We start from the raw sequence: 21,994 nt of genomic DNA, 5'->3' as shown, positions 1-21,994 counted from the left end.
ATCGGATCCAGCCCCTGCTCAGAGCAGGATCTCCAGATGCAGCATCCCCCAAAGCAGGCAGCCCCCAAGCTCTTTTTGGAGGCGTCCAGAGAAGGAGACCCCACCACCTCCTTAGGCCACTGGTCCCGTTGCCAAACTGCTCTCGCTGCCAAAAAGTTCCTTCTGATGTTCAATCGAAATCTATCTTCCTGTAACTTCAGACCATTAGACCTGGTCATAGAATCATAGAATGATTGGAAGAGACCCCAAGAAGGGCCCTGATCCAGTCCAGTCCCCTTCTTCTGCCATGCAGGAACTCTCAGTCAAAGCATCCCCATTGACAGATAGCCTTCCAGCCTCTGCTTAAAGACCTCCAAAGAAGGATAAGCTGGTCCTAGCCTCTGGGGCAGCAGAGATCAAACGTACCCCCTCCTGTTTCTCTGACATCCCTTGGGGCATAGAAAGAGGGCAGCCATGTCACCCCGTCTTCTCTTCACCAAGCTGAACGTGCCCAGATGCTTCCATATTCCCTTCTCCATAACTCTCATCATCCTTATTGCCCTTGTCTGAACCTGCTGCAACTTGTCTCTATCCTTAAAACTAAGTACCCAGAACTGAACGCAAGGCTCCAGATGAGACTGACCATCAGCGCATAATACAGTGGGATTATTACTTCCCTTGATTTAGAAACAACGCTTCTATTAATGCAGGCTGAAATAGCATCCACTTTCTTTGCTGCAGCACTGCACTGCTGGCTCATGCTCAACTGATGGTCAACGATAATCCCAAAGTCCTTTTCACATGTAGTACTGCTGATCTGAGACATGTATCCCGCACCCTATACTGGTGCATTTGGATTTTGTGGCCCAAATGTAGAATTTTTGCGTTTGTGTCTGTTGAATTTCATGTTATTAATTTCAGCCCAGTTTCCTGGTTTATTCGTTTTTGTTCCTATCTCCAAATGCATTAGCTACTCCTCCAAGTTTTCTGTCATCTGCAGATTTGATAAGGATTCCCTCCAAAGACAGACCCTTTTTCCCAGTTTGAGGCACAGCCATCCATGACAGCTCTTTGGTTTTCCAACTAATTTGGGGTCCATCGCATGGGATTTCCATGTATTCCATATTTATGCCATTTGCTAATCCCAATGCCTTGCCGGGGGACCAAATGCTGACCGGACGGTAGTTTCCTGGGCCTTCCTTTTTTGCCTTTTTGGAAGAGAGGGAGCATGTTTGCGCATCTCGAGTTCTCTGGCGGCATTCTCACCTGTTCTCCAGGATTTTGCAAAAACGGCGTCAAGTGCGAGTTCATCAGGAAGGCGTTGTTTTGTTTTTCTCACTGAGCATTTTCTCTCAGGGGCTCTTTCACTGTCAGAATGAGTTCATAAGAGAAAGGAAAGACAAGAATTGCCAGCAAAATCTGGAACGAGAAGCGGCACACCGCTCTTGCGGAGATCAGCTTTCCATTTTTGGAGGGGTCAAGGCACCTGTCCTTCTCCACGGTTCAGAGGGGCCCCTTCCTCCGCTGCAGCACCCCTCTCTCTCTGGGCAGCCGCTCAGGGTCAGACTGCCCCCCAAAATCCTGGGGTCTCAGGAGGGCACCCACAATTGACCTCAGTGGGGGAATGGATTTAGGATCCTATGGATTACACTAGGAAGTAGCAAGAGGGCTCAGGCAACTCTTCAAAAGCCAGGATTTTAGCCAATGTTCATCGGTTCCAAACCCAGAACTCCAGAGAGCAGATCCTAAATTAGTTCGTTTGTAACAACAAGAGGAAATCAACTTTCACTCCAAGACACTCTTTCTCAAGTTCACACCAGAACTAATGTGGTAAAAGGTGGGAGCTGATCCTAATTTCAGAGGGTTTTAGAAGAGGGCAATATGTGACTGGATTCAGGCACAAAACTCTTATCAGGGACGCATGCGGTCAAGACCTTCAGCCAAGGAGTCCAAGGAGAAGTGGACAGAGAGTCTGCCTGTGTCCAGCCAGGACCGAATTGGGACTGCCCCAAACAGGCAAATTTAGTGGGAGAATCATGACCCGAGGCAGTTTCCCAGGAGTTGAAAGGCTTATTCCAGGAGGAAGAATGGCCAAAGGTTTGGTCAGAATGGCAAAGCAGTCAGTCGAAATGTTTCAACAAAAAGGTGTCATTTCCAGAGGGATGTGCCCTTTGATTCCCAAACTTTCAGCAAGTACCAGATGCATGGATTCAAACTACAGGAAAAGAGATTCCATCTAAACTTTAGGAAGATCTTCCTGACAGTAAGAGCTGTTCCACAATGGAAAGCACTGCTCCGTCGGAGGGCAATGGAGACTCCTTCTTTGGAGGCCTTTGAACAGACGCTGGAAGGTCATCTGTCAATGGGAGTGCTTTGATGGTGAGTTCCTGCATGGCAGAGGAAGGATCAGGGCCCTTCTTGGAGTCTCTTCCAACTCTAGGGTTCTGTGATCCTTGCCCTGCGCCACACACCTCTCTGAAGGGATTGTGCCATTCCAGCCACCAAGGGCCTGTCCGGTCTGCGCTGGCGCTCCCTAGCATTTGGGCCGGCTGCTGTTCTCACATTGGGGCACTGCTAGAGGCTAGGCGATCCAACATCCCTTTTAATTTAAAACCCATATAAGGACACCATAATCCTAGCAGAAACCCTCACAGACCTGGAACAACTCCTAAGGAAGAACAAGGAAGAAAGTGCCAAGGCAGGACTATTGCTGGACATAAAGAAAACAAAACTAATGACCAGTGAGGACCTTCACAAGTTCAACCCGGGCAATGAGGGGACAGAAATGGCAAAAGGGTCCTCATACCTGGGATCAAACATTGATAGAAATGGGGACTGAAGTCAGGAAATGAGAAGAAGATTAAGAATGGGAAAGACGGCTATGATGAAAGAACTAGAGAAGATCCTAAAATGCAAGAATATATACAGTAACTGAGCACAAAAGATAGAATCATACAAGTCATTGTATTCCCTATTATTGCCATGGATGGATGTGAGAGCTGGACAGTTAGGAAGAAACTCCATTCCTTGGAGATGATGTGGGGCTGGAGAAGAGGGCTGAGGATCCCACGGACAGCAGCCAAAAGGACAAACCAAGGTGTCCTGGAGCAGATCAAGCCAGAAACCTCCCTGGAAGAAGCCAAGATGGCAAGACTGAGGCTGTCGTACTTTGGACACATCAGGAGAAGGAAGGACGCATTGCAAAAGACCAGAGTAATGCTAGGAAAGGTAGAGGGAAGCATAAAGAGATGAAGGCCCCATGCAAGATGGATGGACTCTATTAAAGAGCTCATGAGTATTATTGTTGTTGTTGTTATGTTTATTTATATCCCGCCTTCTTCCCAATATAGGGACTCAAGGTGGCTTACAAATCTAAAACAGTTCAACAGTATGAGTTTGCAGGAGTTTTGCAGAGCAGGGGAGGAAAGAGGGGGCTCTTGGAGGTGTCTGATGCATAGGTTCGCCATGGGTCCAGATCAGCTCCAGGGCAGTTAACAGCAAAAGGGGTAAAGGAGGTCTCTCCCGTGTGGCATCAAGACGCTGACCCTTCCTCCCCTCCGCCATGTTTTCCCCCGGCAGCACGAGAGCGACATCTCTGCCTACACTTATGAGAAGACGCTGGTGATGGAGCAGAGGTCCCAGATCCTCAAGCAGATGCACCTCACCAAGACAGAGCGCGAGCGAGAGGTAAGGCCAGGCTGTGAGGCGGCTGCCTCGCCGCAGCGCTCCCTTTGCCCGCGGAAAAGGGGCTGGAGGTCAGACCAAGGGAGCAGCTCCCCCAGAAGGGTCAAGGGAGTGACCTTCTCCATCAAAGGCCCCAGTGGGGTGCGGGGCTTCAGGTGCAATGCTGGGTCTTTGCAGGATGTAAGAAGGTGGCCTTGGGAGCCCTTGCGGTCACTCTCCTCCGCCTGAACCCTCTCTTTCCCCCAAACTGGGCTTCCATATGAAGAGGTGACAGGAAAAAACATACAAACATTGCTGTGAAAATGCCACTTAACTAGGCACAGAATTCAAAGCATTTTTTTAAAAAATGATTAAAAGTCAGAATATAAAAATCAGCCCTTAAAAGCCCATTAGGAGTATATAACCCCACTCTCGTCAAATCAAAAGTGACAGGTGCTCCGTCCCCTTTTCAGTCTTAGTCCCACCTCCTTGTTTTTGGGGTGTCAACTTTTGGAGGTTCTAGATTTTGGGGTGCCAACTTTTGGGAGCTACAGGGACCTCCCTTGAACCCCAAGAGGGTGGCCATTTTGGTTGTGCCAAATTTTGTTTTTGGGGGTGCATGTGACCCCTCTTTGAACTTATCTCAGGATCCCCAACCACTACGAATAGGTCCCATCCTTGTCAAGTGTAGCTTTGCCATGTGTTTGAATGTGACAAGCGGTGGCCATTTTCTTTGCACAAAACAAAGATTTTGGTGTGTGTGTGACCCCTCTCTGGACTTGTCTTGGGATGAAACTCGGAAATGTATAACATTCCATCTTGAAAAAGCAGGTTTGTGACACTGAAAACGCCAGCACACCGCCTAGGAATCTCCGAGACACACAAAAGCCATTCCTAGTGGTCGGGGGTCCCGAGACGAGTTCGGAGAGGGGTCACACATACCCCAAAATCTTCTGCCCATGTCCAGCGCTGTGGCCGAAGCTGCCAGTTCCAGGGTCCTGCCAGGCCAAGCAGGGCTGAGGGGCAGCAGGGATCCCTCCAGCATCCGCAGCAATTGAAGACCTCTGCTCCCAATGGGTTTTCTGCAAGCCATTGCCCTTCTCACCTTGAACCGAGGGCATCCCATGCATGGATGGTTTTTAACAATTGTTATTAATATACGTAACATGGCATACATACCAAAACAAACACCCCATAACACGAGACAAGGGACGAAATAAAACAAGCATGCAAGCACTTTGAAGGCTGTTTTGCACTCGTTTCCTAAGCTATATTCCTTCCGTTCTCCCCGTTCTTAGTCTTCATATGTATTGCAGAGGGCCTTTGGTATCCTTGGCTGGGGTTTGGTCCCATGAATAACAATAATAATAATATTTAATAATAATAATAATAATAATAATAATAATAATAATAATAATAATAATATTTATTTGTATACCGCCCTCTGGCAAACCAATCCGGGCGGTTAACAACAGTAAAATATAAAATATGACAATTAAAAACACTTTATCCCTCCCCCCCTTAAGACAGTATTAAACAGTATAACATATTAAAACACAATATCAAAGCATAAAAACAACAATTAAAGACTAAAAACCCTGATGTCCCTCTGTTGATCCTCGACCATCACTAAGATGGGGCCACGGGAGGAATGAGGGAATCAGGGAACCTGGGCCGGGATGGTTAATCTGGAAAGGCCTGTCGGAAGAGATCCGTCTTGACCGCTTTTTTAAAGCTGTCTAATGATGTTATCTGACGGATCTCATCCGGCAAGTCGTTCCAGAGTTTGGGGGCGACAGCAGAGAACGCCTTCTGGGAGGTCGACACAAGCCTAGATTTTAGAGGCTGCAGTAAGTTCTTCCCAGAGGACCGGAGAGCGCGGGGAGGATTGTACGGGAAGAGGCGGTCCCTGAGATAGCTTGGACCCAAGCCATTTAGGGCTTTAAAGGTGATAACCAACACCTTGTACTGGGCCCAGAAGCTGATAGGCAGCCAGTGGAGGGACCTCAAAACCGGAGTAATGTGGTCCCTCCTAGATGTTCCTGAGACAAGCCTGGCTGCCATGTTTTGAACCAGCTGTAGTTTCCGAACCAGGCACAGGGGTAGCCCCATGTAGAGTGCATTACAGAAGTCAAGGCGTGAGGTTACCAGCGCGTGCACAACCGTCTCGAGATCCCTTACTTCCAGAAAAGGGTGCAGCTGGCGTATAAGCCGAAGCTGATAGCAGGCGCTCCTGACCGTCGCATTTACCTGATTTGTCATCCGGAGCGGCGAGTCAAGGAGCACCCCCAGACTGCGAACGCAGTCACTAGAGGAGAGTGTGACCCCGTCCAGGACTGGGGATTGCAACCCAATTCTTGGTTTCGGGGCCGCTACCGTGAGCACCTCCATCTTATTCGGATTCAGCTTCAATCTGTTTTTCCTCATCCAGCCCATTACTGCCCGAAGACATTCATTGAGAGAAGAGATGCCATCGGAATTCGAGGCCGACGAACGAGACATGGAGAAATAGATTTGGGTGTCATCAGCGTACTGATAACACCCAGCTCCATAACTCCGTATGATCTCACCCAGCGGCTTCATATAGATGTTAAATAACAAAATCCGTGGATGCTCAAGTCCCATTAAATACAATGGCATAGTGAAATGGTCTCCCTTATATAAAACGGAAAATCAAGTTTGCTATTCAGAATTTATACTTTTGGGGAATATTTTCAAGCCGTGGATAAAAAAATCCGTGGATAAAGAAGGCTGACTGTTCTCTTCTTTTTTCTAGTATTAAACCTTCTTGGTTCCATCTTTAATAGTCCAACCGATCTAAATTTCAGATATATCTACCTACAAAAATGGTTTTCCATTAGTCCTTAAAACCAATACTTGTCATCTCTCCCCATTTGTTGCTTAGACATTTCCTTACTGGATCCCAGTTTCCTACAGATCTACTACCTAGGCCCAGGCGTTTCATTAAGCAACAGGCTCCATGGGGAACTGGAAAGTGGGCCTGAACCGGGGAGGTCCCCTTTCCAGGGCAGCTGACCCCTCCATTTTGGCTGGGCAGCGGCTCCCCCTGAAGCCCACTTGGTTCTCCCCACAGATCCAGAGCATCACGGACGAGTCCCGTGGCTCCATCCGACGCAAGAACCCCACCAACGCACGGCTGCACCTCAGCGTCCCAGACGAACAAGTTGGCGACAACGAGGAGAAGCCCGAGGAAGAGGTGAGGCCACAGAATGGGGGGCTGGGGAGGGGGGCTCTGTGCCCCCCATCCAATTAGGAAGAGCTTCCTGAGAGTGAGAGCTATTTGCCAGTGGAGGACACTCCCTTGGAGGATATTAGGATCTCCTTCTTTGGAGGTCTTTACGCAGAGGCTGGATGGCCATCTGTCAATGGAGATGCTTTGATGGATAGTTCCTGCATGGCAGAAGGGGCTTGGACTGGATGGTCCTCTTTGGGGTCTCTTCCAGCTCTAGGATTCTGTGATTCTATGACCCCTCCCCAAGGCAAATGTGGGCACAGATAGTATTGAGGTTATCCAAATGCCTGAGTCCCGGGGGGGGGGGGGCACCCACAATTAATATTCAATAAGGGAATTTATTGGCTCAATTAAAAGTAGCCAAGGGGGAGCAGGACGCAGGCAACTTCAGGTGGGGACCAGGCCTGTGTATACACACCTCTGGGCCCCACAATTCAAAAAGGATGTTGAGAAACTGGAGCCATGTGTCCAAAGGAAGATGACTAAAATGGTGAAGGGTCTGGAAACCATGAAGCCCTATGAAGAGAGACTTAGGGAACTGCTGGGGATGTTCAGAAGAGAAGGTTAAGAGGTGATATGATAGCCCTATTTAAATACTTGAAGGGATGTCATATTGAGGAGGGAGCAAGCTTATTTTCTGCTGCTCCAGAGACTAGGACCCGGAACAATGGATGCAAGCTCCAGGAAAAGAGATTCTACCTCAACATTAGGAAGAGCTTTTTGACATTGTAAGATGCTTCTGCCTTGGAGATTTTGGTGGCATCTCCTTCCTTGGAAGTCTTTAAACAGAGGCTGGATGGCCATCTGTCTCAGGGGCTGCTTTGACTGAGAGTTCCTGCATGGCAGAAGAAGTGGGTTGGAGTGGATCAGGGCCCTTCTTGGGTCTCTTCCAACTCTCGTATTCTATGATTCTATGAATATATATAGTGTGCAAAGAAACCATTGTCTCTGTTCATCCCTCTGCTAATGGACTGGAATTAGCCCAGTTCAGTTGCTTCTCCTTCCAACCTTCCCTCAATGAACACCAGAGACCGAATGTCCGAGGGAAATGTCCTGCGACTGGTTTGGGGTATGGCTGTTTCTAGCATTAGATTAGAGTCTGTTTGTCCTCTTGTGCAAAGACTGTCCAGTACATATTGTTCCAGGGTCTCAGTCTTGCCTTGTTAACATGGTTTGTTTTGCTCCCTGGGCGCATGTTGTAGTTTGAGAAACACCTGCTGCAAATCCCTGAGCGCTGAGTCCTTGCCTTGTGGGTCTGAGATGATGCAGGTCTGGAGCCTCCTTCTTTGGAGGTTTTGAAGCAGAGGCTGGATGGCCGCCTGTCGCAAGGTGGGCTTGGATGGCATCTTCCTTCACAGCCAAAGTAGGATCCTATGATTCTATGATAAGAGACCTTGCAGTATGTTCTAGGTGGAAGCTGGAGGCATGTGAGCCTGTGTGACCATTTGTGGAATTTCAATATAGCTTGGTGCTTAATGTCCATTGTGCAGCTGCACAGCGATGTCCAGAAACTGTACTTGGATTTCACACTCAGGTTGAGGCAGGCGAACGTTGCTGAAATCCTGGTGGAACTTCTCATGTGAATTAAGTGACAAAGTTGTCTTTGACGAATCCCAGACAGAAGTTTCTGGGTGCAGGAGATGAGGAAGCGTTGCTCCAGGTCAGCCCTGGTGATGCTTGCATACTCTGGTGCCAGCTGGGTGCCCATAGCAGTGCCAGTGACTTATGGGAACAATTTATTCCAAAAGGGAAGTGATTAGGATTGAGTACAAAGTGGCGGAATTTGGTGGTCCAGGTTTGCTGTGGCTTCATCCAGAATGGTGCTCTTCATGGCTTGTAGTCTGTCCTTTGGGTTGCGTTCAGGGGCAGCTGTGTCGGCCACTTAACAAATCCAAACAATAACCCATCAGTGGTGCCTTTATTGGGCAACTGAAATGCACAATGGACTTTTGTTGCAAGCTTTCGAAGCTCCACTGGCTTCTTCTTCTTCTTCAGGCAAAGGTATTACAAACCAAACAGGAGAAAGAAAACAGTTGGAGGTGTTAGTCAGATGCCTGCGGTTTGCTGTTTCTGTCCTTAGTAAAGATGTGATGCTGGGGAGGATATATTTTGTGCAGGCAGGCTCTTCTTCTTTCTGGCCATGGGGCAAAAGGGAGATTTCCAAAGTCCAGGGAATTCAAAGTCCATGTGCATCTCAACAGGGACCCCTCTTTTGCAATCCAGTACGTTGGGTTGCATGTTAAGTAACTGGGATTCTATCTCCATAGTGACCAGGATGGTCTTCTCCAGAAGGTTTTTCCCAAGGAAGTCAGCCATGCCCCATACAGAGCTTGGGAGACTTGCTGGCAGGCGGCCAGAGAACTGAGTCCATAGATCCAAATGCCCAGACTGGGAGGCTCTCCATGCTCCAGCCAGTGGGCAGCCCAGGCTTGCCCAGTTTATTTGGGGTAGCAGAAAGAAGGTGCCCCACTGAAGACGTTCATGGGGTGCGCCTATGTGCATTTGGTTGAGTTGCTCACATTCCTTTTGCACTGCTGTTCGACAGTGGAACACAATCCTTCCTTGGAGATCTTTAAGCAGAGGCTGGATGGCCATCGGTCGCAGGGAGGGCTTTGATGGAGAGTTCCTGCATGGCAGAAGATGGGGGTTGGACTGGATCAGGGCCCTTCTTGGGGTCTCTTCCAATTCTATGATTCTGTGATTCTATAATTCATTAGCTGTTGGTTGGTTGGTCTGAATATTTACCTCTTGCCTTGTATCAAGGGAATTCAGGGCAGCCAACAACTGAATCAACGGCACCAATTTTAGCACAGTTTAAACAGGAAAAAATATATCGTAGAATCGTAAAGTTGGAAGAGACCTCAAGAAGGGCCCTGATCCAGTGCAACCCCCTTCTTCTGCCATGCAGGAAATCACAAGCAAAGCATCCCCTTTGACAGATGGCCATCCAGCCTCTGCTTAATAACAGTCTCCAAAGAAGGAGACTCCACTATAATCTCCAAGGAAGGAGTGTGATCCACTGTTGAACAGCCCTTACTCTCAGGAAGTTCCCATAATGTTGAGCTGGAATCTCTTTTCCTGGAGCTTGCCTCCATTGTTCCATTGGGTCCCATTCTCTGGAGCAGCAGAAAAGAAGCTTGCTCCCTCCTCAGTATGACATCCCTTCAGGGCTCTCATCCTATCCCCTCTTCACCTTCTCTTCTCCAGGCTGAATATCCCCAGCAATTCCCTCAGTCCTTCCTCATAGGGCTTCATGGTTTCCAGACCCTTCACCATTTTAGTCCCCCTCCTTTGGACACAGGGCTCCAGTCTCTCAATGTCCTTTCTGAATTGTTTTGCCCAGAACTGGACACACTATTATTCCAGGTGGTGAGATCTGGGATCCTGAGACCAGTCACCCCCATGGAAACCTATTCCAAAGAAAGAAAGCTTATTGTGGAAATAAGGCAGAAGGGACCCATTGACAGGTTTTTGCAGAATCTGAGGGCTACAGGCAGAAAGCCTGCTTTCACTGCCTCCCAGGCCCTCCTTCTCCAGCCCAGTTGCAATCCCACGCCGCACACACCTTGCGAGGGCAACCGGGGCTTTCTCAGGAGGGACTGTAACGCTGGAGGCCAGAGGCTGCAAAACCTTGTCACTGGCATTCCAAGCTGCCCAGCTAGGCCTCTTCTTCAGCAGGCCTTGATCTATTGAACCTTTCCACTCTCTACCAACCCCTTCCCACAAAAGACCCATAGACAGAACAAGAATAATATGATAACAGTTGTAAGGAAGAATATACATACATACATACATACATACATACGAAGTACCATATTGACTAAACTCAACTAACTGAATACATATGTAACTAAACTCGATTAACTGAATATATATATGTATGAATTATCATTATAACTGAACTCAAATGACTAGTTCTGACAGATGGGGCCTGACCAAAGCAGACCAGAGTGGGACTATTACTTCCCCTGATCTAGACACTATACTTTTATTGATGCAGCCTACAATTGCATTGGCCTTTTTAGCTGCCGCATCACACTGTTGACTCATGTTCAACTTGTGGTCTACTTGGACTCCTACATCCCTTTCATACGGATAAGTCTCTCGTTCAAATAGGTGTCCCCCATAATCCTATATCTGTGCATTTCATTCTTCAGCCCTAAGTGCAGTACCTTACATTTCTCCCTGTTGAATTTCATTTTGTTAGCTTTGGCCCAGCTTTCTAGTCTATTCAGATCATTTTGGATCTTGATCCTGTCTTCTGGAGTATTAGTTATTCCTCCTAATTTGGGGCCATCTGCAAATTTGATAAGTATGCTCCCAATTCTGTCATCCAGGTCATTGATGAAGATGTTGAATAGTAAACTGGCCCCAGGACAGAGCCCCACTGGACACCCCACTGGTCACTTCTCTCCAGGATGAAAAGGAGCCATGGCTGACCATCCTTTGGGTTCGGCCGGTCAACCAATTACAAATCCATGTAACAGTTGCCTTGTCTAGCCCACATTTTACAAGCTTGTTTGCAAGAATGTCATGGGAAACCTTGTCAAAGGCCTTACTGAAATCAAGATATACTATATCCACAGCTTTCCCTTCATCTACAAAGCTGGTAATTTTATCAAAGAACGAGATAAGATTTGTCTGGCATGACTTCTTTCTCTGAAACCCGTGTTGACTTTTTGTGATTATGGAATTGCCATCTAGATGTTCACAGACTCTCTGTTAAAGCATATTAAATTAATTTGATAAGACAAGGGAGCGTAAAACTAGTCAACGCGGTTGATGATGCTTTAAAACCATGCACCCTTTTGGGTTTGGATGGAGTCAATAAAGCTGCAAAGGGTTTAGCGAAGATCCGCTGGCATGATGCCAGAGTTGGTACCAGTTGGGCCTCTAAGAAGAGGCCCCAAACCAGGTGCCATCACAGAGGAGACCCTCTGCCATGCCTCCCACATCCATTGCGTGGAATAGGGCCCCTCCGGCAGACCCCCATCAGTCCATCCGTCCACCCATCCATCCGCCTGGGCCCACCACCACCATTGCCCTTCAATTCAACAGGTGCAGCTGATTCACGACAAGAACGCCACGGCCTTCTCCAGCAGCCCTCAGTCGCCGGGGGACGAAACGGAAGCAGAGGCCGAGAGTGAGGCGGCCCCTGAGAAGGTCCACCTGACATGGACCAAGGACAAGGTGGCCGAGAAGAACAAGGCTTCCCAGAGCCCCGTCAGTCCCGAGAGCATCAAGGACTTCTTCAACATGAAGCCGTGAGTCCCCTCAGCCCAGCGGGGTCTCTCTGGGCGGCTCCTTTGGGGGCTGGGTTAAAGGACCAGCTCCTGGATGCTGGTCCTGGTCATGCAAGGCTCTTTGAGGTGCACGGGGGGTGGGTGGCACCAGGCGGTGCCCTTGGCAGGAGAAGGCCAGCCGTGCCACCTTCGCACCTGGGCAGTGAATGACCTGCTCTCTCTCTTCCTCCTTGTCCTCCATCTGCTTCCGCTGCCAGGGAGTGGGAGACCCTGTAAGTGTTTCTGATGCTCTGCTCTGCTTGTGGGAGAAGCCGGGGGTGGAAGGGGGGAGAAAACGAGGCAGGCGCCAAGGGTCTCTCCGGCTGCGCATTCGCCCCCCTGCCCCATCGCAGGAAGGGCAGTGCTGTGTCTAGGGGGGGAACCAAGCCAGGATGGGGCAGTGGGCTTCTTTCTGGGGCAGAGGAGAGCCTGACACCTACCCGGCACCCAACCACCCCCCGTTTCCCCATAGGAACCAGTCCAACGTGAGGAGGATGCACACGGCGGTCCGGCTCAACGAGGCGATCGTGAAGAAGTCCCAGGATGCCAAACTCGTGCTGCTCAACATGCCAGGACCCCCTCGGAATCGCAAGGGCGATGAGAACTGTATCCTCTATGGTGCCACTGCTGAAGCCGGTGGTGGTTCTGGAGCAGAACGGGCATGGGTGAGTTTGCGCAGCCTGGAAGGGTCAGCAGAGGAAGAGGAGGCTCTCCACCTGAAGCTCTTGGGCAAAGGACGCAGCGCTAGCCCATTGCCCACATGCTCCCTGGCCCCACTTTCCTAGGTGGGAGACAAAGAGGAAAGCTTAGGTAGACCACTTCCTTGCCCATGGGGGTCAAGGTGCCCTGGGCACGCCAAGAAGCTAAAAGCACTCTGGGGTTTAACAGAGGGCTTCCATTTTAGAGTCAGAAGCAGTGGCATCACTTGGGGAGTGCGAGGACATCGGACCGCACTGGCTGACACCCAAAAGGGGGTTCACCCAGTGGGACGGTACACCAAAGGGACTGGCACAGCTACTGGGCAAGTGAGAATGGTCTATTTCCCAGGAGCCGCATAGGCCCTAAGTGAGCCCCACAGAGGCAACTGCACCCCAAATGCAGCAGAGGGTTTTTATTATTATTTTATCTCACAGCACTTTTCCCCAGGCAGAAGTTGCAAAGAAAGAGGGAAGAGGTTGCATTTGAAGACCTCCTGGAACCCACCACCAGCTGGGGAAGCTAAGAGAAATCCCTGATGGCCCTGAGCAAAATGTTCCCTCGACACTTATGGAGATCCCGATCTTCTGGCCTCAGGCGTCCCCACAGCAGAGAAGTGGCAGCCTGGTTCTTTTGGGACCAGCCTCTGCCAGCGTCCAGAGCGCAAAGAGGACTAGGGAAGAAAGGCAGCAAAGCTCCTGCATCCTTGGCCTTCCAAAGTCCCAGATGTTTTAGCACTTCTGTCCCTGATGCAAGGCTTGACTGGCAAAGAGCCTATTCCCTGAGCTTATCCAGCCCTCTTATATAACCCTCCTTGTTAGATAGACATAGTTTGGCTCATGCTCACCAGATAAGACAAAAGTGGCATTAGCTCCCAGGGGCTGCTGGTTCGGATTCTGGGGGTCCAGCGCATGGAAGAACTTTGCACGAGGGGCTGAGGAGGCAGAGCAAAGAGAAGGATTGGAAACCTGTGTTTGCAGAGTCCTGCAGACATAGAGATGGAGCAAGGAACTGCTGAACTGACCTGTGAGGAACAGGAGGAGGGGCTGGCAAAGATGGTCATCTGGCCTGGGCAGAGCAGGCAGCCAGCCTGCTGGGTTTAAAACCCACAATCAGGAAGGCCAAGCCCTTTCTGTGGACAGGGTGGCACATGCTGTTAATGGGACTGTGAAGCCAAGGGTGCCAAGGGTGCCAAGGCAGCGGGGTGAGGGTTGGCAGGGCTTTGCTTTGCCTCTGTGGCAAGTGCAAGGGCTGTCCTTCTGGCTCAGATTATGACCACAACCATGAATGGTGAAGGTTTGGGCATCGGAGCAACCATGGCTGGCGCAGGGGCAAGACCTAAGCTCTCCTCTCCTCTCTGAAGAGGTGCTCCTGCTCCCCCAGCAAGGGCTTTTTTGCAGGGACACGTTTGGGATTTTGGAGGGAGAAGTGTGAGAACCCCGGGGTTGGCTGGACCCTTAAGAGGTGATGCAGTCCACTCTGAATGGCGACTTTGCCAGGGCACCTGCTCAGCCTCTGTTGGAAGAGCAGGAAGGATGGACACAAAGAGAAGGAAGGGTCACCAACCCTGCAAGGGGCCCAGTATATTTGGGGCTGGGTTCACGGACCCAACGTTTCAGAGACGGAGCCTGTGGGCTGAGGGCAGGTGAGATAGCATGTGGGGCAGGAGGCAGGGGCCTGGGCAGAAGTGGAGGGCAGGGCAGGGGGCTGGTGATGGGAGCGAGGGGCACCTGTCATACCCGTCCAACCCTTGACCTTCGACCCAGACATGGAGTTCTTGGAAGTGCTGACGGAGCACCTGGACCGGGTCCTGCTGGTGCGCGGCGGCGGCCGGGAAGTGATCACCATTTACTCCTGAGAAGCCCTCTGTGCCCCTCGCCTGGAGACCCCTTGAGAGCCCCTCCTTGCCCCCTTGCCCCCATGTCCCAGAGCGCAAGAAAGGAGCTGGCGCCGTCGCTCCTGCCCCCTTGTCCCCCAACCACCTGCCGGCCCCTGTCCCCTTTCTCCCCCTTTCTCCATCCTGCTCCCTTGGTACCCGAACTGCAGCGCCAGGCCGGGCACATTTGAGCACCGAGGCAGCCGCTGCCTCCACCCAGCAGCAGAAGCACCACCACCGCTGTGTTGACCCACAGATCGGACGCCGACTCTGGACTGACCCTCACAGTCGGACGGACGGACAGATGGACCGACGGACAGAGCACCATCGGCAGCTAAGTGACGCTTCCCGGCCCGCCCGGGGTGGCCGGAGACGTTGGCCGGGTCTGCTCCCCACCTGCTTTTCTATCTCTTGTTGCCTTCTGTTGGATGCACCTGCTCTTTGCCCCCATTGCTGCCCCCCACCTGCCAACCCAGTGCCACCCAGCTCCAGATGGGGAGAGGCACCAGCCATGGCTACCAGCATGCTTTCCCTGCCAGTGCTGGCCTCTCCCCTCCTATCCCCCTGCCTTCCACCCTTGACCCTCTTTCTACCCACAGTGGAGGCCTCTTGTGCCACGGGGCCAAGATTTGGGGTCTGCACTCCTTTGCCTGAAGCTCTCTGAGATGGGAGCGGGGCGTCTTGGCTTACTCCCTGTGGTCCCTCTTTAGGCCATTTGCCCCTTTGGGCCTACAGTAGATCCGCTTATGGGTGACCGGTGGCACCAGGTCCAGAGAGTATGCCTACTGCCCCATGTCCTTCTCCTCTGCCCCCTGCAAATAATGCTGGGGAAAAGTGGCAGCTGATTCCTCAGCCATTTTGCACTTTCCATCCCGTTGCCTCCTTCCCGGCTAAAGTCCCTCCAAGACAAAGGTGTGTGTCCAACCGGCCAATCCTGCCCAGTTGTTGGCTTGGGGCCTCACCTGCTCCAGGGCCCCCCTTGCACTTTAGGACTGGGTCTTCCAGCCCCCAGGCCATGCCACCCCAAATGCCCCCCATGACCTCAAGACTGAGTTGTGCCCCAGGGGCAGAGGGGCAGCTGTCCTGCCCCCACAGCCCCCTCTGGCACCCCCTCCCATGCCCCAGCGCAAACCCTCTCCTCCCCTTCCTTGCCCTGGGACCCCACCTGCCTGGCCAAGGGCAGGGAAGCCCACCTGCCTGGGAACCCCTCGGGGGGCTTCCATCCAGCTTCTCCTGTCCCTGTCCCCCCGCATTGCTCTCCATGAAGGACTGAGAAGTTTGGTGGGATTCTGCTCCCCCGTCCCTCATCTCCCCCCTCCTTCCTCCTCTTTATACCAAAACATGTTTGCATGTGAGGCTATTGGGACCCCCACCACCGTGCCCCCTCCCACAAGCTGTGGAGCTTTTAACCAATGTGAATAGTTCTCAGAAACCTGCTAGGACGCTGCCCCGGCTCCGGGGCAAATGTATATACTGTACATAGCACAGGACATGTATTTTTAAAGTGGTCATATTTATGTGAAAAAGAAACCAGGTGAAGAATATACTATACAGAGAAAGAGAGATAATGTATAACGTTTTGAGGGATGTTTGGGGAGCCCTGGAAGGCCATAGAGGCCTGGGGCTTGGGGATGATGCCAATGATGATGATGATGATGATGCCGCAGCTGCCTCCTCGGGGGAAGCCGGTAGCCAGGACTGAGCCCGGACCTTGCAAGCGTCCGGCACTCGCATGCAAGTGGTTTCCCAAGGACTTTTTCCTGTGGATGGTGGCGGCGGCAGCCGAGCCGGTGTCTGCTCCCCTTGTGTGCACTCGTTCTCTCTTTGGCTTTTACTTCTCCTCCTCCTCCTCCTCCTTGTTCTTCTTCTCCTTCTTCTTCTTCGGGTTCTTCTTTTTCAGAGAAAAGGGCCAGAACAACCTGAACTGATTTTGCAGCAGATCTGAGCTTCCACTCCAAAGTGCCGCCTGCTAAGTTTCCAACTCTCCGTGCCGCACATGCCCCTCACCTCGCCCCGCGCAACCTGCGTTCAGCCCCTCTGCTCTTTCCCCCATTGTCTCTTTGGCAAGTGGGGAAGGGGATGTTGGGGTCTGGGGTCCCGGAGGAAGCTGCTCCTGTTTCTCTTCCTGGGTTGGGTAGAAGGCACCGCTTCTTGTTAGTTCACTTGCACATCTGCACATGCACATACAAACACATGTGTCTGGCTTACCCATCCCTCCAAAAGTTAGGCCCGTGCCTGGGGAAGTTAACCTTGGTCCCACCATGTGCCTCTTTCTCCCTGCACAGAGTGCGCCAGCAGCCCCTCTCCTCAAATACTGTGGGGCATCGCACCCTGAGCCATGCGTCAACCACAGCCTTCTCCTTGGCTAGCTAGAAAGGGGGGTCCCACTCATGGCAACACTAGGGCGCCCCCTCCCCAGTTGTCACCTCATCTCTCAACCCAGTGTTGCATGCCTTGACCCCTTCCCCCTATACCCCAGCCCACCTCCCTTTTAGGAGAGGGCCCCGCTTAGCAGGCGGCACCACATGCTAGTTTACACCCCACTTCTAACCCGCACCTGGTTCGGCCCCTGTGGGTGCTGCTCTCCCCTCTGGTCCACACCTGGGGAGGACCCAGAGACAGCCTCACCCCCCAACTGAGAAAGCAGGACCTGTACCTGCGCAGGAGGAGGGGCGCACAGCTCCGTCAGCGCCTGGCCCTGGCACAGAAACAGTAAGAAATATTGGAGAGGGGTCCAACCAAGCCCCTGGCCTGACCAGTGTTCCCAGCACTCTGCAAGCTGGAAAGAGAGCCCTGAGCCCCACAGTCCCTTGCTACGCCATCCGGGCCCACAAGGTCCTCCCACTGGTGTCCAGTCCTGCCCTATGTCCCTTGCTGACTAGAGAAGTGGGGCAGCTGGCAAGTCCCATTGGTCAGGGATGCTGCTCCACTTCCTGCTACTGCTGCTCAAAGGGATGGGAACCCAGCAAGGGAAGGACCCAGAGGCCCACATTTGTGTTGGTTAAAAGACACTCCTTCCTTCTTTCCTTCCTTCCTTCCTTCCTTTCTGTGCTCCATGTGCAATCTCTTTGTTATGAATGTTCCTCACCAGTCGGCTCACCCAGTAACCTTTATAACCGATCACCGTAGCTAACCTGTTTTTCCGTCCATCCAAGTGACTTTGATTCAAGTGCAATACTTCGATAGCTATATCGTGAGCTTGTCCATAGGCTTTCTGTTCTAGGGAACATGTGTGCAAAAAGCAGCGCTAACCCCTTTACTCCTTGTAAATAAACCAGGTTGCACATCCAAAGGAACGCGCGCGCATTAAGCTTGCCTTTACTTGGCGTGAGTGTTTCCGTGGCCCGTCCAGGCTGCCCGGGTCCTGCCCCCAAATAACGCTGTTCTCTGTGCCGATAGATATCTATCTCCGAGGGGTCGTGGCCCCTCCTTTGGTTGCTTGTGTTGACGCTTCTACTGTACTTTTAGTTTATTTTTTAGACTCCTGTCTGCACAAAATGCAATAAAAGGATTTTATTACACCCTTCACTCGCTGGGCATCATGGCTACTTTTGTCCTAAGGAAATAACCACCAGGGAGCTGCCAGGGGGGCAGTGGAAGGACTCAGAATCCTTCTTGTGCGCCATGCTGACCTTTCTAGAAGGAAGCGGGCATCTCAGGGTGCCAGTTCTCCTACCCCAAGGGCCTCTGGGGCCATTGCTCTCCATGAAGGGCTGGGAAGTTTGGAGGGATTCTGCTTCCCCATCGCCTCCTCTTTATATCAAAACACATTCCTTATCAATGACTTGGACGAAAGAATACAGGGCATGCTTATCAAATTTGCAGATGACACCAAATTAGGAGGAACAGCCAATACCCCAGAGGACAGGATCAACATTCAAAATGACCTGAATAGACTAGAAATCTGGACCAAAGGTAACAAAATGAACTTCAACAGGGAGAAATGTTAAGGTCAAAAATGAGACTTATGCATGTGAAAAGGATGCAGGAGTCCAAGTAGACGACAAGTTGAACATGAGTCAAGAGTGCGATGCGGCAGCTAACAAGGCCAATGCGGTTTTTAGGCTGCATCAATAGAAGTTTAGTTTCTAGATCAAGGGAAGTAGTAATAGTGCCACTGTATTCTGCTTTGGTCAGGCCCCACCTGGAATAATATTGTGTCCAGTTCTGGGCACCACAATTCAAAAAGGACATTGAGAAACTGGAGCCATGTGTCCAAAGGAGGAAGACCAAAATGGTGAAGGGTCTGGAAACTATGTCCTATGAGGAACAACTTAGGGAGATGCTGGGTATCATCAGGGCCCTTCTTGGGGTCTCTTCCAATTCTAACTCTCCCTGGGTAAGTGATCATGTTCCGTAATAGGTTTTCAATGGGTTTCTGAGAGGTAATTCAAAACTATTGCCCCCAGATCGGCTATAGTTGCCAGTGACGCCTCACTAGGCCTCTGTACTTGAAGCACAGCAACTTAGTCAAGCCACGCTGGTCCCATTTTGGACGAAAGGCAGGCTATAAATCCCCTAAATAAATACGTATGAAAGAGGAAATGCCCTGTAGCTGGACTCAGTTCTGCTGGAGATGCCAAAAGCTCTCAAGCCAAGTGCCGTTTGAATTTAATTCTATTTTAATATGTATTTTATGATGTAGACTCTTTTTACTGTTTTTACTGCTTGATTAACGACATGTACACCGCTTTGATCATTGGAAAAGCGGTTTATAAATAAACATTTATTATATATTATTATTATAAGTGCCATCTTTGGTCCAGGGTAAGAAGCAGGGCATCTTGCAAATGACTGAAGTCCAGAAGGTGAGGCAGACTTACAACTTGTGGGCGCTAGCCTTTGGCTTATGGCAGCCGCGCTCAATTCTTGCCAGGGCCCTGCCCTCATACCTTTCCGATGCTTTCTTTCCAGTACAATGGCCACATGGATGCGGCGTTTCAGACGTGAGCCTCCCCATCAGGATACTGTGGGTTTTGTGGTCGGTGGGGTCAGAGGGAAAATAATAATAATAACAATAATAATAACAACAACAACAACAACAACAACAATAGTAATTATTTATGTTTCCCCGCCTCTCCCAATGGATCGAAGCGGAGTTACAGACTACTTGAAATTATACAAAACATACAATTCATACACATGTAAGCCATTAAAACCATTAATTCATTAAAAGCCTCAACAATCAAACAATTAATAAAATCAACAGACATAAGGCGGCAGAAAATTCTTGGCCATGTCAATGGAAAAGATCCGTTTCCACTGCCTTTCTGAATGACTCCAGGGAGGTCATCAAGCGAATCTCCTCTGGGAGGCTGTTCCACAATCTCAGAGCCGCTGTAGTAAAGGCCCTTTGCAAGGCTGACACATATTTAGTAGGCGTTGTTTCCATTAAGTTCTTTCCTGGTGTTCTGAGTCTGTGGGGCGGATTATATGGGGAGATGCAGTCCCACAAGCCATATAGGGCTTAAAGGTAATAACCAACACCTTGTATTGCGCCTGGAAGCGAATGGGAAGCTAATGATGATCTTTCAAAATAGGTGTTATATTGTCAAACCTTGATGATCCGGTGACCAATCTGGCTGCCATATTTTGCACTAACTGAAGCTTCCGAACTTGGTACAAGGGCAGCCCCATGTAAAGCGCATTACAGAAATCTAGGCGAGAGGTTACCAGAGCATGTACCACCGTTTCAAGGTCCCTTCGGTCTAGGTAGGGTCGCAGTTGGCGTATCAGCCGAGGCTGATAGCAAGCACTTCTGGCCGTCGCATCTACCTGAGATGCCAATTGCAGGGACGAGTCCAGAAGTACTCCTAGACTGCGAACTCCGTCCTTCAGGGCAAGTGTGACCCCGTCCAGGACAGGTGGGCAAACTTCCTTCCTTAGACCTGAGGGACCTGTCACCAGTACTTCCGTTTTCTCTGGATTCGGTCTGAGTCTGTTTTTCCTCATCCAGCCCATCACCGACTCCAGGCAGGCATTCAGAAGAGAGATGCCATCCTTCAACACTGTATCAGTCGGAGACATAGAGAAACATATTTGGGTGTCATCAGTGTACTGATAACCCTGCGCCCCGTGTCTCCGGATGATCTCTCCCAGCGGTTTCATGTAAATGTTGACCAGGATGGGGAACAGAATGGCGCCTTGGGGGACGCCAGATGTCAGCTCCCTCTTCGAGGAGCAGCTGTCTCCCAGCTTCACCATCTGGAATCTACCTGAGAGGTAGGATCGGAACCACCAAAGTGCAGCGCTCCCGATACCCAGCTCCTTCAGGCGCTCCAGAAGGATACCGTGGTCAATGGTATCGAAAGCCGCTGAGATGTCCAAGAGCACCAGCAAGGCCACACTACCCCTGTTGGTGCCCAGACAGAGATCATCGACTAAGGCGACCATGGCAGTCTCCACTCCGTATCCCGCCCTGAAGCTGGTTTGAAATGGGTCCAGATAATCGGTTTCATCCAAGGGGCTTTAAAAGGAACATCTTTTAAACCTCTTTCCCATTTTATTGATGGATCCACAAGAAGGTGCTGGCAATCCATTGTTCTGGGCCAGGAGTCAAGATCCAGCATCTCATTTGGCATAATGGGTTGGTTCTGGGAAAACAAACCAATGCTCCCCAGAAGGTTGAGAGGGCAATGCAGCTCAAGGGCCCCCGTCTGCCAAAAGGGCCTGGCTTCCCAGTGGTCAGGGCTGTGTTGGGACGCAGGGCACTCCTTATCACCCACCAGCTGGAACCCCCCCAATGCCAATCTTGTGCAGAATTTGGGGGGTCTTCCGTTTGGTGGCTTCATCCTCCAGCCGTCTGGCCAAAGGAGCTGCAACCCAAAAAAGCAGCACCCCGACCTCTGCTTTTGAGAAAGTACCCAAAGAGCAGCAGCCGGGCCACATGGGTGGGAGGGGGGGCAAGGTCACACACCTGTCCAGAAAGGCCGCCAGGTACGTCGCTGGGCACCATTTCAGGTGGTAGAGGAGCTTTTTGGAAGTAGTACTTTTCTGCCCTTTGCAAACCAACAGGGAAGGTCCAAGCAAAGCCTTGGTCCCTAAATGCAGCTCCTGGGGCTCTCTCTGTGGCCACTGCCAAGCCTTAACTGTCCAGCAAGAAGCCATCGCCCAGAGGCCTCTGTCTGGACTCCATCATCTCAATACAGAACAGTCTTTCTATCGGGGAGACACACTGGACGCAACCCCTGTGGAGGAACCGGTAAGCTCCTTCTGGCCTATTGGCCAGCCGGGCCAGGATGAATC

General features: G+C 50.9%; 1 protein-coding gene across 3 annotated transcripts in view; it reads left to right on the top strand.

Moving 5' to 3' along the window:
- SLC12A5 (solute carrier family 12 member 5) overlaps window positions 1–16,935 on the top strand; it is a 151,862-nt gene extending 134,927 nt beyond the window's left edge. For 2 of the 3 annotated variants that reach the window (XM_089513382.1, XM_089513380.1), the window contains exons 21-26: window positions 3,559–3,666; window positions 6,737–6,859; window positions 11,954–12,159; window positions 12,396–12,410; window positions 12,650–12,783; window positions 14,640–16,935. In XM_089513382.1, the coding sequence (XP_089369508.1) occupies window positions 3,559–3,666; window positions 6,737–6,859; window positions 11,954–12,159; window positions 12,396–12,410; window positions 12,650–12,783; window positions 14,640–14,731 (678 nt within the window). In that variant the 3' untranslated portion in view covers window positions 14,732–16,935. The remainder of the gene's footprint in view (window positions 1–3,558; window positions 3,667–6,736; window positions 6,860–11,953; window positions 12,160–12,395; window positions 12,411–12,649; window positions 12,784–14,639) is intronic. The other variant, XM_089513381.1, reaches the window with a different exon arrangement.
- The last annotated feature ends 5,059 nt before the right edge of the window (window positions 16,936–21,994 follow it).

Source organism: Sceloporus occidentalis, unplaced genomic scaffold (genome assembly GCF_023333645.1).
Source record: "Sceloporus occidentalis isolate IW3139 unplaced genomic scaffold, rSceOcc1.0.p SCAF_3, whole genome shotgun sequence".
Classification (NCBI taxonomy): domain Eukaryota; kingdom Metazoa; phylum Chordata; class Lepidosauria; order Squamata; family Phrynosomatidae; genus Sceloporus; species Sceloporus occidentalis.
Note: the sequence above shows the minus strand (reverse complement) of the source record. Positions and strands in the feature narration are given on the sequence as shown.